The sequence below is a fragment of the Heptranchias perlo genome, chromosome 27 (genome assembly GCF_035084215.1).
Source record: "Heptranchias perlo isolate sHepPer1 chromosome 27, sHepPer1.hap1, whole genome shotgun sequence".
NCBI lineage: Eukaryota > Metazoa > Chordata > Chondrichthyes > Hexanchiformes > Hexanchidae > Heptranchias > Heptranchias perlo.
In genome coordinates, this window is record NC_090351.1 from 29682177 (window position 1) to 29696435 (window position 14259).

At 42.0% G+C, this 14259-nt stretch overlaps 1 protein-coding gene across 1 annotated transcript in view; it reads right to left on the minus strand.

The window, feature by feature from the left end:
- Positions 1-13573, minus strand: part of LOC137344508 (acidic mammalian chitinase-like) — a 29073-nt gene extending 15500 nt beyond the window's left edge. Inside the window, exons 1-4 of the mRNA XM_068007544.1 lie at positions 13468-13573; positions 11336-11368; positions 11045-11249; positions 3844-3894 (exon numbers count right to left, since the gene is read on the minus strand). Coding sequence (XP_067863645.1) covers positions 3844-3894; positions 11045-11249; positions 11336-11368; positions 13468-13492 — 314 coding nt within the window. The 5' untranslated portion in view covers positions 13493-13573. The remainder of the gene's footprint in view (positions 1-3843; positions 3895-11044; positions 11250-11335; positions 11369-13467) is intronic.
- Between the last annotated feature and the right edge of the window lie 686 nt (positions 13574-14259).

Here is a 14259-nt window from a genome sequence, read left to right on the forward strand (position 1 = left end):
TGACATTGCTGCTTTTGCCTTTCTTAGTGGTAGACACCATGAGAAAGGGAGGTGCTGTTGCAGCTAGCTTGATGCGTTGCTGTAGAGCATGCTGTCGATAATGCATACTGCAGCCATAGTGTGGCAGTTATGGAGGGGTTGGATATTGTGCCGTGGCAGGAGCACCAATCTAGTGAACTCTCCGTCCTGGATGGTGTCGACTCTCTTGAGTGCTGTTGCATTACGCCCATCCAGGCAACTGGTAAGTATTCTATCACACTCCTGACTTGAGCTTGTAGATGGTGAAAAGGCTTTGAGTGGTCAGGAGTACCCAGCCTCTGCAGTGTTATTGTGGCCATAGTGTTGATATGGCTGGTCCTGTTAAGATTTTGGTTCTTGGTGACCCCTAAGATGTCAATGGTGGGGAGCTCGAGATGGTGGTGCTATTGAAGATGGTTGGGTAGTTCCTTGTTTGAGATGGTCATTGCCTGGTACTTATGTGGTATGAATGTTATCTGCCAATTATCAGCCCAAGTCTGGATGTTGTCCAAGTCCTGATGTAGGCTGCCATGGACTGCTTCAAATGAATGGAGCTGAAAACTGTGGAATTGTCAGTGAACCGCCAGATAGCTGATCTTATAATAGAGGGAAGGTCATTGATGAAGAGAGGTGAAGATGATTGGGCTGAGGACACCTCCCTAAGAAACTCCTGCAGCAATGTCCTGGAGCTGCGATGGCTGACCTCCGACAATTATGATTATCTTTCTTTGCATCAGATATAACTCTTGCTATTGGAGAGTTTTCCCTTTGACTCTCATTGACTTCAGTTATGCTAGGGTTCTTTGGTGCCATACTCAGTCGAATGTTGCTTTGATGTCAAAGACAGATATTCTCACCTCTCATCTAGCATTAAGCTCTTGATTCCATGTCTGTATCAAGGCTGTGATTAGGTCTGGAGCTGAGTGGTTCTCGCAGAACCCAAACTGAGTATCAGTGAGCAGGCTGTCACTATTGATGACTCTTTCCATCACTTTGCTGGTGATTAGCTAAAGGCTAGTACAGTGATAATTGGTCGGATTAGATTTATTTTGTTTCTCATGGATAGGACATATCTGGGCAATCTTCCACATTGTCGAGTAGTTGCCAGTGTCATAGCTGTACTGGAACTGCTTGGTTTGGTGTGCAGGTCTTCAGCACTACATCTGGTAAGTTGTAAGGGCCCATAGCCATCGCTGTGTCCAATGGATTCAGCCACTTCTTAATGTCACATGGAATTAACTGGACACTGGCATTTATGGCATTGGGGACCTCGGGAGAAGGCTGAGTAGGAATGTCCACTCAGCACTTTTAGCTGAAGATGCTTGCAAACACTTTAGCTTCGTTTCTTGCACTCATGTGGAGGGCCCCACCAAGATTGAGGATGGGGATGTATATGGAGCATCCTCACATTAGTTTCCTGATTGTCCACTAGCAATCTAAACTGCATGTGGTCAGGCTCAAGAAGATCTGTTGGTTGTGGGACAGCTTAGCTCTATACAGCCTGCTGCTTTTGGTAGCTTTGTGTTATAGCTTCACTAGGTTGGTACCTCATTCTAAAGTATGCCTGGTGCTGCTCCTGGCACACCATTCTACATTCCCCATTGAACCAGAGTTGGTGTCTCAGTCTGATAGTGATTGAGGAGCGAGGTATGTGCTGGGCTCAAGAGGTTACTAATTGTGATGGTATACAACTCTACAATTTTATACCTATTACCTCTTTGCCAGGAATTTCCTCAGGGGTTAGCTTGATTAGCCGTTGAAACTTTGGCAGAAGATTGGCGGAAGCCCCAAGGAAATTCCCGGCACTTATATCTAACATACATGGGGAAACAAGCTCATTGTCCACATGCTGTTCTGCTGTTGCTAAACTGGCCAGTGGTAGTAACCAAGCAGGTACCAGCTTAGGGTCCAAGAAACCCATACTGTCACTTTCAAGCCAAATACATTTATTGTTCTAAAGTCTTTTCTTGTCAGGGACATTTCGGCTTTTTTTTAAACCACTTTTCCAAAGAAAGGATTTGGAAAAAAAATCATTTTTAATATTTGTTTTTTTAAAGCAAAGTGTATTCTCATGTTTTTTTTTAAAAAAGGTAAATGTTGGTTAATATTCTAATTGTAGTTGCTTTCCCCAACAACTTAAACAAAAAGCAATTCTGTTATAAGGTCTTTGATTCCTTTCAGGCTTTGAACAATGAGATAAAACAGAGAGGCACACATACTGGCAGGTAGTCAGGATTTTGATACTGGAAGATGCTGGGCAGAGAGACAGTAAAGAGTAGGTGAAGGTTAGAAGTCAAGTAAGAGGGCTCATTGATGTGGGGGAGCATGGCGCATTTATTATTTTGTGTTATTATGCAGAGACAAGTTGTATCCGAAATAAGTGAATCTCATCATAACTATTGCTCTGTTTCTTTAGTCAGTGTGAAATAAAGAAGCTTAATGATTCACAACAAGTCTTATCTCAAGTATTTCCTTAGTCTGCCTTCAGAGAGACACAAGTAGGAAAGATATGAATATCTGATGCCAGTCACAAGAGAGTACTCCTGTTATACCTTCGGGTCACACTACTGCATAAGTAGATTTAGGGCAGTGATTCATCTCCTATAAAAGTATGACTCTCAGATGGCTTACAGGAGTGACTGACATCACTGAACCCAAGAAGGCATCTAGGGCAGGCCTGAATTTGTAAGAGGAATTTTCACTTTTATGACAACGACCAAAGTGAAGAATAGTATGTTTTATTTAATCTACCACTTTGAAGCTACAAATAGTTCCATGGCTTCATTCTCCTTCTGCTGCTAAGCTTGGAATTTTAAGAGTTCCCAATGAACTAGACTTTCTCATACCAAACATTTTAGTGAGGTACTCTCTCTTGAAGACTGAATGTCAGATTATTGACCGAAATTCAACTCAATCTTCATGTAAAAGACTTGTATTTTCTTTTATAGGATACCTTTGCTGCAGAAGATTTTGTTTGATTTAATGTTTCAGCCTTTTAGGGCTTGATAAAAGCAGTAGATCCTAAAAAATAGTTGTGTGTATTAACAAACAGACTGGCCTATTGGAGAGTATATTCTGAGTGATTGCAGTGAGTTGGCACTATGTGTTGATGTGTACAGAATGAAAACATTTAATACTGATCCAACTTTTTAAAAGTCATTATGACCTTGGGTGACGTCTTTAATTTACCAGGAATTACATTGCCAAGTATATGAAATCCACTCAGTGAGTATAAATGAAATGTAAACTCTCAATATGAATTAATATTTTCCAAAATTAGTGCATATTTAATATGATAGAGATTAAAAATAAATACATTTCAATTCCACATATCAATTGTGCATTTATATATTAAGTTACGGTGAAAGCCTGTTCAATTATGCTGCTCAAAATCTGTCTTCTACTACAAGTTGCATCAACATGATTCAGGCCCACACCCTATGGCTGGGAATTTCCACGGCGCCCTCCTACCATCAAAAGTGCGGTAGAAACCCCCTTTATGTGCGCAAACAGAGCCTTCGTCACACTTCTACTGAAGTTTCAGTGGAGGAGTGGTAGCAGCTCTGAGTAAATTCCCAGCCTATAACTTCAAACTCAGCTCTCTCCCTCCCTTTCCTTTCCAGCACTGCTGTCCAATTGGAATAGGAAGCGTGACACATGATAGCGGCAACCAAGCCAGTCTCAGCAACAACAAAAAAATCACAAACTGATGATCTGTGGGATCTGGTAATTACTGGCCCTCCTGGTCAGTAATTAACCTGGTCCAGGGAGAAAAATTGTACACGTTTGCATTCAGTGCCTGTTTATACCAGTGCCAGACATTACCTTTGTGGATTAAATCCTCCAACAGCCAAGAGTGTCTTCAAGCGAGGACTCCTGTTAGGAAAAACAAGATGAGATTAATGCCTCATTTTAACTTAAGTTGAACATCACAGTTTTGAAAGCAAAGTTAGTTTTAAGTGAGTTAAAGAAGTTTCACAAGTACCTGTGGGATATAATTCTCTGGGAGGGAGTGATTCAGCTTTATTCTGCCTTTGAGGAAACTTTATTATTAAGCCAGTATTTTACTCTCGTGAAAGAAGGCGTGATCATTCTGAGTCTATCATTTCTAATAAACTGTTTATATGTTTAACATCTTTGCAAGCGCTAACTCAATCCATGCACTGATATATTTTATTGCAATATACTAGTGCCTTCTAATTTTTTGTTTTCTTTTGTATTTTACTTCATAAAAAGAAATGTGCTGTACTTTTAGTAATTTCAGATGGTTGAATGATAGACAATCCATGGAAATAGTAAAAAAAAATCACCAAAATAATAAGCAACAAGAACTTGCACTATATGTTGCTTTTAAACATAAAAAAAATCCAAAAGCATTTCACTGAGGAAGAAAAGAATGGAACCTAAGTGTTTCTGGAAGAGTTAGGAAAAGTGACTAAAAGTTGGGTTTTGAGAAGTCTCTGAAAGGCTGCGAGGTATAGAGGCAGAGGGGTTTAGGGAGGGATGAGTAGGGTCGAGAAGGCTGATAGTTCTGCCACCAACAGTGGAAGTGAAGGAAGTGGCGGATGCACAGGATGCTAGAATCGAAGGAGCAGATGGACGCGAGGCTGGACGAGGTTTCAGAGCTAGGGTGGGTCAAAGACTTGGAGGGATTTGAAGATGAGGATAAGGATTGGTAATATGACATGGTGGGGACAGAGAGCCAGTGGAGGTCAAGCTTAAGTTTAACTGAGCTGAACTTGAATTGCTGCTAATTGAATCATCTTATCCTTGTATTGTTGAGGCTGAGCACCTTCAGGGAGAAGTGGTCTCTCTAGGCTATTCTTCCACATTGAAGTAAGACATGAAAAGTAAATGTCTTCTCCTCCAATCCCTTTTATTACATTTCCTACCATGACAGTTGTCAGGCTGGTTTTCAGCACTCTAGACCATTGATAAACATTTCATTAATATGTTTATTGTATTTTAGGAGTGGTTGTTCTGTTAGTAAAACCTCAAAGCTCAAAATATATTTATTAAATACTGAAACTAAACTGTAAGTATTTCCAATCCCATGTAAAATGTGGTCAGTCATTTTAGAAAAACATTAGGATTTTCCACAGGGGGTTTCACTGGTCTCCCACCCTAACACCCATGGGGAGCTAGCAGAACCCCTTGGAAAATGTTGGAGACCAGCATGCTCTGGTTCTCCATCATTTCCAGGAGATTCCTACTTGCCTCGTAGGACCCAGAACTTCTGCCGTCGCCTTACAAAGCAAATGTTGTCTGTTGAACTGGCTGAGTAGGGATGTAGTGTATCCCTGGAGGCCAATAGTAGCCATTTGAGCTTCTATGGCAGTAGTTTGTGCTGCCTTGGAGCCTATCAGAGCTGTCACAAGGCTCCATTATGGTGGGTTTCACCAATTATTTCCCATCCACTAGCCCCACTTCGCCTGAAGACTTTGACTCCCCGGGAGTCATTTTAACTTTGGGTGATAGTTGTATATTGGACGGCTGAATGATATCACCCATTTTACACTATCGCCCAAAGTCAAAATGACCCCCTCCATGTGCAACACCACGGGAGATTGGTGTATTACAAACATCTTAATTTTATCTTCATGAATGACATTAGCCTTGAAATTATGGTATACAAATATTATGTGCCTAATGTGTTCATATAAAATTCCTTTGTCAGTTATTCTAATGGGAGCATTAATCCATTTGAGATTAACAGACTAATGCTTCATTGATGCAGTGAACAAAGGAATTTCATATGAACTCATGTGTTCTTACACTAATAGTCCCCCAGTGTAATATTGGTCCCACAGGACTACCGGGTCCTGCATTGAAGTGTTGTCAAGAGATCCCTCTCTGTATCAAGATCCTTTTTTTGGAGAATATTTAACCAAATAAATATGCAGCCACTTCTAGTGTGTCAGTTTCTATTGTCCTGGCATCAGGAAAGTCACATAATGTTTCCATTTGTTTTATGCCAACAAATTCTCTTCCATTTAGATCCTCAAGTCTTTCAGCTAGTTCCTGGTACTTGATGAATGTTTAAACAACAATCTTCTAATCATTTATTTTGACAAGGTTGAGATCTTGTTTTACGTGCTGCTTGCAACTTTCTGCTAAATCGGCAAGACTGCTTTAGTTCTGTCTCACTAATGTTATTGCCCCATAATGTCTATGTGACCAAATGCACAATAATAACAATGTATATTAAATATTTAAATTAGATTCCCAACTGTTTCAGACGGTAGTGCTGGTCACCCATTCCTTACCAATTCATCTAAAATTTTCCTTTTATCCATCATAAATACACCTCATACTGCTCTCAATCACCTCAGGATTCACCTCCTCATTGATATTCTTCTCTTTATTAAAGATCAATGGGAAATATTTATTAAATACCTCAGCCATTTTTTGATCACCATCTACAAATCGACAATCTTCTCCTCTCAAGGGAACATTGCTTTTAACGATTCTGTTTTTACTGATATATACTTGTAAAATACTTTACTGTTCCTTTTGATGTTTCTTTTGACATTTTTTCCTCATGCTCTATCTTAGCTTTCGTAATCCTGCTCTTAACCTCGTTTCTTATTTTCTCAAATTCTCCTTTAGTTTTTCATTATTATTCTTATAGTCCTTCTTGTAATCACTTTCATAGTATTATAGTAGGTAGAGCAAAGGAGGAGGCCATTCAGCACATTGTGCCTGTGCTGGCTCTTCGAAAGTGCTATCCAATTACTTCCCCCGCTCTTCCCCATGGCTCTGTAATTTTTTTCCCTTCAAGCATTTATCTAATTCCCTTTTGAAAGTTACTATTGAACCGGCTTCCACCACCCTTTAAGGCAGTGCATTCCAGATCATTACAGCTCGCTGTTTAAAAAAATGTTTCCTCATGTCGCCTCTGGCTCTTTTGCTGATCACCTTAAATCTGTGTCCTCTGGTCACCGACCCTTCTGCCACTGGAAACAGTTTCTCCTTATTTACTCCATCAAGAAATCATAGAATCATAGAAAATTTACGGCCATTCGACCCATCATGTCCGCTCTGGCCGAAAATGAGCCACCCAGCCTAATCCCACTTTCCAGCACTTGGTCTGTAGCCTTGTAGGTCACAGCACTACAGGTGCACATCCAGATACTTTTTAAATGAGTTGAGGGTTTCTGCCTCTACCACCCTTTCAGGCAGTGAGTTCCAGACGCCTACCACCCTCTTTGTGAAATTTTTTTTTCCTCAGCTCCCCTCTAATCCTTCTACCAATCACTTTAAATTTATGCCCCTGGTTATTGACCTCTCTACTAAGGGAAATAAGTCCTTCCTATTCACTCTATCTAGACCACTCAGAATTTTGTACACCTCAATTAAATCACCCCTCAGCCATCTCTGTTCCAAAGAGAACAACCCCAGCCTATCCAATCTTTCCTTATAGCTAAAATTCTCCAGTCCTAGCAATGTCCTCATAAATCTCCTCTGCACCCTCTCCAGTGCAATTACATCCTTCCTGTAATGTGGTGATCAGAACTGTACACAGTACTCAAGTTGTGGCCGAACCAATGTTTTATACAGTTCCAGCATAACCTCTCTGCTCTTATATTCTATGCCTCAGCTAATAAAGGAAAGTATTCCATATGCTTTCTTAACCACCTTATCTACCTGTCCTGCTACCTTCAGGGATCTGTGAACATGCACTCCAAGATCCCTCTACACCTTTCATTTATTGTGTACTCCCTTGCCTTGTTTGCCCTCCCCAAATGCATTGCCTCACACTTCTCCGGATTGAATTCCACTTGCCACTTTTCTGCCCACCTCTGACCAGTCCATTGATATCTTCTTGCAGTCTACAGTTTTCCTCCTCACTATCATCCACATGGCCAATTTTTGTATCATCTGCAAACTTCTTAATCATGCCCGCTACATTTAAGTCCAAATCATTAATATATACCACAAAAAGCATGGGACCTAGTACTGAGTCCTGCGGAACCCCACTGGAAACAGCCTTCCTGTCACAAAAACACCCGTTGGCCTTTGCTTCCTGCCCCTGAGCCAATTTTGAATCCAACTTGCCACTCTCCCTTGGATCCAATGGGCTTGTACTTTTTTGACCACTCTGCCATGTGGGACCTTGTCAAAAGCCTTGCTAAAATCCATGTAGACTACATCAAATGCACGACCCTCATCGACCCTCCTTGTTACCTCAAAACCGATAATCATTTTGAACACCTCTATCAAATATCCCCTTAACCATCTCTGTTTTAAGGAGAACAATTCCAGCTTCTCCAGTCTCTCCACATAACTGAAGTTCATCATCCCTGGTACCATTCTAGTAAATCTCTTCTGCACCCTCTCTAAGGCCTTGACATCCTTCCTAAAGCGTGGTGCCCAGAATTGAACACAATACTCCAGATGAGGCCTAACCACTGTTTTAAAAAGGTTTAGCATAACTTCCTTGCTTTTGTATTCTATGCCTCTATTAATAAAGCCCATGACCCCATATGCTTTTTTAACAGTCTTCTCAACTTGTCCTGTCACCTTCAAAGATATGTGTATGTGTACCATTTAGTTTATATTGCCTCTCCTCATTCTTCCTACCAAAATGTATCACTTCACACTTCTCGGTGTTAAATTTCATCTGCCATGGGTCTGCCCATTTCACCAATTTGTCTATGTCCTCCTGAAGTTTGTTACTATCCTCCACGTTGTTTACTACATTTCCAAGTTCCGTGTCATCTGCAAAGTTAGAAATTTTACCCTCTATACCCAAGTCCAAGTCATTAATATATATCAAAAAGAGCAGTGGTCCTAATACTGACCCATGGGGAACACCACTGTATACTTCCCTCCAGTCTGAAAAACAACCGTTCACCACTACTCTCTGCTTTCTATCCCTTAGCCAATTTTGTTTCCATGCTGCCACTGTCCCTTTAATCCCATAGGCTTTAGTCTTGCTAACAAGTCTATTATGAGGCACTTTAACAACAACAACAACAAACAAACAAACAAACAAAAATGTGCATTTATATAGTGCCTTTAATGTAGTAAAACATCCCAAGGCGCTTCACAGGAGCGTTATCAAACAAAATTTGACACCGAGCCACATAAGGAGGTATTAGGACAGATGACCAAAAGCTTGGTCAAAGAGGTAGGTTTTAAGGAACGTCTTAAAGGAGGAGAGAGAAGTAGAGAGGTGGAGAGGTTTAGGGAGGGAATTCCAGAGCTTAGGGCCTAGGCAGCTGAAGGCACGGCCACCAATGGTGCAGCGATTAAAATTGGGGATACGCAAGAGCCTTTTGAAAGTCCATATACACGTTAACCGGATTACCCTTATCAACCCTCTCCGTTATTTCATCAAAAAACTCAATCAAGTTAGTCAAACACGATTTCCCTTTAACACTCATTTCTGACTTTCATTTATAAGTCAGGATTATTGTCTCTAAAAGTTTCCCACCACCGACTTTATTTATCCATGTCATCCTACAACTACTAGTAGATATCGTCTTATGGAGTATACTTGTTCTGTAACTTTGTAATCTCTTCTTTTTTTGAAAACACCCCAATGTTGCCCTGCAGTGTGTGCCAATTTCTCCTTCCACCTCACTTCAGATAGCTCGCACCTTATCTTTCTAAAATCTGCCCGAATCCATTCAGATGGTCTAGTTTTTGTAATGATTTTTTCCTTTTCTAGTTGGATCTTAAATCAAATCATGTTGTGGTGATGACTCCAAAGGTGTTTGTCCACATTTACCTGTTCTACTTCATTACTCATAACCAGATCTAGCAACACCTCCACCCTTGTAGCCCTCACAAGTTTTGCCATTATTTTGTGAAATGTTAACAAAAATTACATTTAAGGCTACCAGTGAATTTCATTAAGAAATATTTAACTACCAGCTTAGCTGGCTAAAGTTGTACAGAACAGAAGGACCACACGGACTGCAGCAGTTCAAAAAGGCAGCTCACCACCATCTTCTCAAGGGTAATCAGGGATGGGCAATAAATGCTGGCCTTGCCAGCAATGCCCACATCCCATGAACGAATGAAAAAAAGGTGACAGGGTTGATTCCTGTTCTGTGCTGAGTTATCTGATCTCAGCTGGGACAGCATTGGGAGCAGTCCAACTGACCTCAACTTCCTTGGAGTAGGAAAGGGTAAACAATTGGACTGGGTTCCTTATCCTGATTGCTATTCAGTGATTCTTGTTGGAAAATGTATGTATACGGACATCTTATAGGAACAGGATTAGAATCAGCTGTGAGACCAAGTAGCAAGCCACTGTATGGAATCACACATGAAGAGTGGGCATTTAGGTGATGTACTGGAGGTCTGTCAGCATCTGTGGTAGGGTTTCCAACCCTCCTGGAATGACTGGCTGTTTCCCGGAATCGAGGGTTCCTCCCCCGAGCGTTGCCCCCAACAGCCCGGGAGATCAACGATTGAAATTTCACGCCGCAGTGCGCCCCCACGTTTCGTGATGTCACGGAGAAGCCTCCGCCTCAGTGACGTCACCCGCAGGGAGCCGCGACCACACAGAGTGCAGTCAGGAGGGGACTGGAGTGTCGGGAATCGGGGGTGTCGGTATTCAGAGAGTCTCTGCAATCGAGGGGGTGGGGGGGGGTCTCTGAAGTGGAGGGGGTTCCTTGATTTCCCCTCTTCCCTGCCCTCAGTACTCCTATTCGCTTGCTCATGGGTGACCTCCTGGTTCTTGGAACGTCTCGCACAACAGCTGGCACAAAACGACAAGCAAAAATACAGGACAGGGGACCCAACCTTTATAAGGTAAATGCAATAACATTTGTAGAAGTAATGTGATCAGATATCACATGATTAGGCATCACATGGTCTGACCATGTTACCTGTGGTCTGGTGCCAAAAAAATACCATCAGTGAGTACTTTTAGGAGAGGAGGAAAGAAAGTTAGGGATGGGGGGGCGGTGGCGGGGGTAAGATTTAGTTGTTGTATATAATGCATGAGAACCATTGAGGGAGAAAACTTACAGCATACAAATGAACTGCTGAGAAATACATGCCTACTCACTTTTTTTTGAGACCATTGAATGATATGTAAAATCTTTCATCATTCCGTTCCTTGGTCGTAATCTTGTGGTTATTATCAATGATAGCAAATGCGTAGATTAGATGGGTGCACAGGCAAGGGGGGATGTTTTCAGGCACGAACTTGCCTATTGCTGGTCTGTGCTGGGCCCAGTTGGTGAAATAACAGATCAGTTTGTAAGTGGTGCCTAAAGACAGAAAATAGAAAATAGTAGTCAAGCTATTCACTTTCCACCCTTGTTCAAAATTTTCTGGCAGTAATATTGTGACTTACCCAGTTGTACTTGGGACAACAGGATGAACCCCACTAGAAAAAAAACAGAAGGAAAACAAGCATGAAGTTTATTTAAAGAGATGATCTATTCTCTAATGTAGAAAGATTTGTTGTATAGCTGAAGTATTTGATAATTGGATTGACCAGAATAAGTGCCAAGTCCTGAACTGGCACTAAATCCATTGATCTGCTAATTTGGTAAAGAGGGTAGTTATCCTCCAGTGAATAGAAGCCACTTGTTTGCTCCCTCTCGTAGTAGCCCTACGAGCTTCCATGGCAGTTGTATGTGCTGCCTTAGTAGCCGCCTGAGCTTCTATGGCAGCAGTTTGTGCTGCGATGGAGGCTGTCAGAGCTGTCACAAGGGGCTCCATCATGGTGGGTTCCACTGTGGTGTTGAAGGATCTGACCATGGTGGACAGAATAGTCTCCATGCCCTGCGCAAATCCTTGAGACAAGTTGGAGCTGGATTCCTCCATGCTCCGTGACATTGTGTGCAAGTTCTCTGGCACCTAACATTTCCTGGTGTTTGCCCATCAGCCGCCTTTGGTAGCTTGGACCCTTGAAGTCAACATCTGACTCCTTTCAAACAAAGCTAGTCTGTGATCTCTCCCTCCGGCAAGCTGGCACCTGTGACATCCTATGCCCCTGCCCTAAAACGCGCGCATGAGTCACCACATGCAGATACCTCCCCTACTCTACCCTCTACAGCCCGCGCATTGCCAATATCTGAGCTGGTGCTTTTGAGAGTCAGATCGAGTGATGGCACATCTCTGGAAGGATGGGCTCCTTTTCCTTGACTGGCTGAGGGGCATCAACATTCTCAGCCGCTGAAATGAAAGAGAGGGACAAGGGTTAGCCTGCTTTGTGTGAAGGGAGAGCAGAGAGAAAGATGTGTGAGTTGAAAGCATCTAAATGTCAGAAGAGACAAAAAGGATTAAATAAAACCCCGCATGACATCTCCTCCAGCGATGCCAGTCACCATGGTCTCCACTCTGCCCCTGCCCATAATGGCCAAGGGGGGAAAGGGTCTGCAGGCGGGCTCTTCCTCCTCCGGTTCCAGCCTGTTGCCTGATGTTGTGTGCCATTTTCTCTTGCAAGAAAGTAGGGAATGTTTTAGTGAGAGTCTTGTAAGGTGTTTGAAGAATGTGGCTGTCATGTGGACTAGATGATAGTATGCGTATGAGATGTGAGTTGTGGGTGAGTAAAGGTTGTAATAGTGCTGAGTGTGTGAGTATGAGGAGAAGGGGGTTTAGTGAAGTGTGGTGCAGTGATTGTAGAAAAGTGAAGGGGAGGGTGGGAGGGGAGTCTTGTGAGTGCTGTCAGTAATTAATGAGGTTGTAAGTTGTGCAGCTCTGAGCAGAGAATGAAAACAGTCTTTTTACCTGAAGAGCTCTAGTTAGATCATTGAATTTCTTATGGCATTGCAGCCATGTGCTGATGCAATCCTCCTGGAATTGACATGCTCAGCGATTTCTTCTCACTATCTGTGATGAAGATGCCTGGAGGGCTTCCTGCCCCCTGGATGCCCTTCTTCCTCACCACTGCCTGCACAATGGTCTCCAGTGCAGCATCAGTGGAGCCCACTCAACACCCACTTCAGCCATTTCTTCAGGACTAGCGTCCTTTTTCTCTGCAGCCAGAAAGCACCTCCCCTTTAAGAGGTGCTGGTTGCCTTGATGCCCAATATCTGGCCTCCCCGATAGGCGTGCAGCCAACGTGTTGGTGACTGCACACCTTCATGACTATAATTAGCATTCAGCATGAATATTATGTGCTGCTTACGTCACTACTGACAGGCAGGTATAGTGCATGCCCCTCCCCCTGCGCACCTTTTTTCAGGTGCAATCTGTTTTCTAAGCCATGACGTATGCATCACATTTCATAGTAGATAGGATTTATGGTTTAATTTTTTAAATAAAAAGAATGTTATTGATATTCAATAAACAGCAGGTATGAAATACTTAACACAGGATAGCAAGTAAAGAACAGCTCAATACTTTAGGATTTAATGTCTTTAGTTTATAGCAAATATAACTCAACATATCACTGCAATAACTCTTTCCTATATAATTGAAAGATTAAGTATATAGTTTTGATCATTTTTCTTGATATTTTCTTTAAAACAAACTTACCAATTAAACCAAGCACTCTCCCCATTTTTGGACTCAGTAAGTCAATTTCCCTGCAGCTTTATGCTTGCTGTAGTTGATGACACTGTGCTGACTGGAGGAACCATGCACTGTCTCCACAGTTCCTACAACAGATAATTATTAACTAAGAAGTTAAGGTGATGGGACAAATAGATAAACTTTTGCAATAACAGGTGGTAAACATTTAGAATGATCTACCAGGTAAGGTAGTGGATTTAATGACATTAGGGGAGTACAACATGCAGGTGGTTGCCAGACTGGATGAATTGGAATACTAGAGGGACGAGCTCATGGACTGAATAGGCTTTTCTTCCCATCTTTTTCATGTGCCGTTACTCTCAATTACTATTCCTCAATAATGGACATCTTGCATTAATTCCTCACATTTCTGAATGTGAGCTCCTTGTGTTACATTTGTCCCATGGGCAGAAGTATTAATGTGAAGAATGTTCCGGTGACTGCACTAGCCTACCTCTTTATTTATTCTGGAGTGTTTTTTGCTGCTCTATCTCTTATGAATCCATTTGGAAAGAGTTCAGTATAGGAATGTTTTCTCTACATTGTAAACTCAACACTTCTCTGAAATCCAGCAAATGTGTAATATAGTAATAGTTTCAGGCAGGTGAACACTTCAGTCTGACTAGTCTACGTATTCATTGTATTAAAAACAAAAAATGCTGGAAATACTCAGCAAGTCAGGCAGCATCTGTGGAGAAAGAAATAGAGCTTACATCAACTCTATTTCTTTTTCCACAGATGCTGCCTGACTTGATG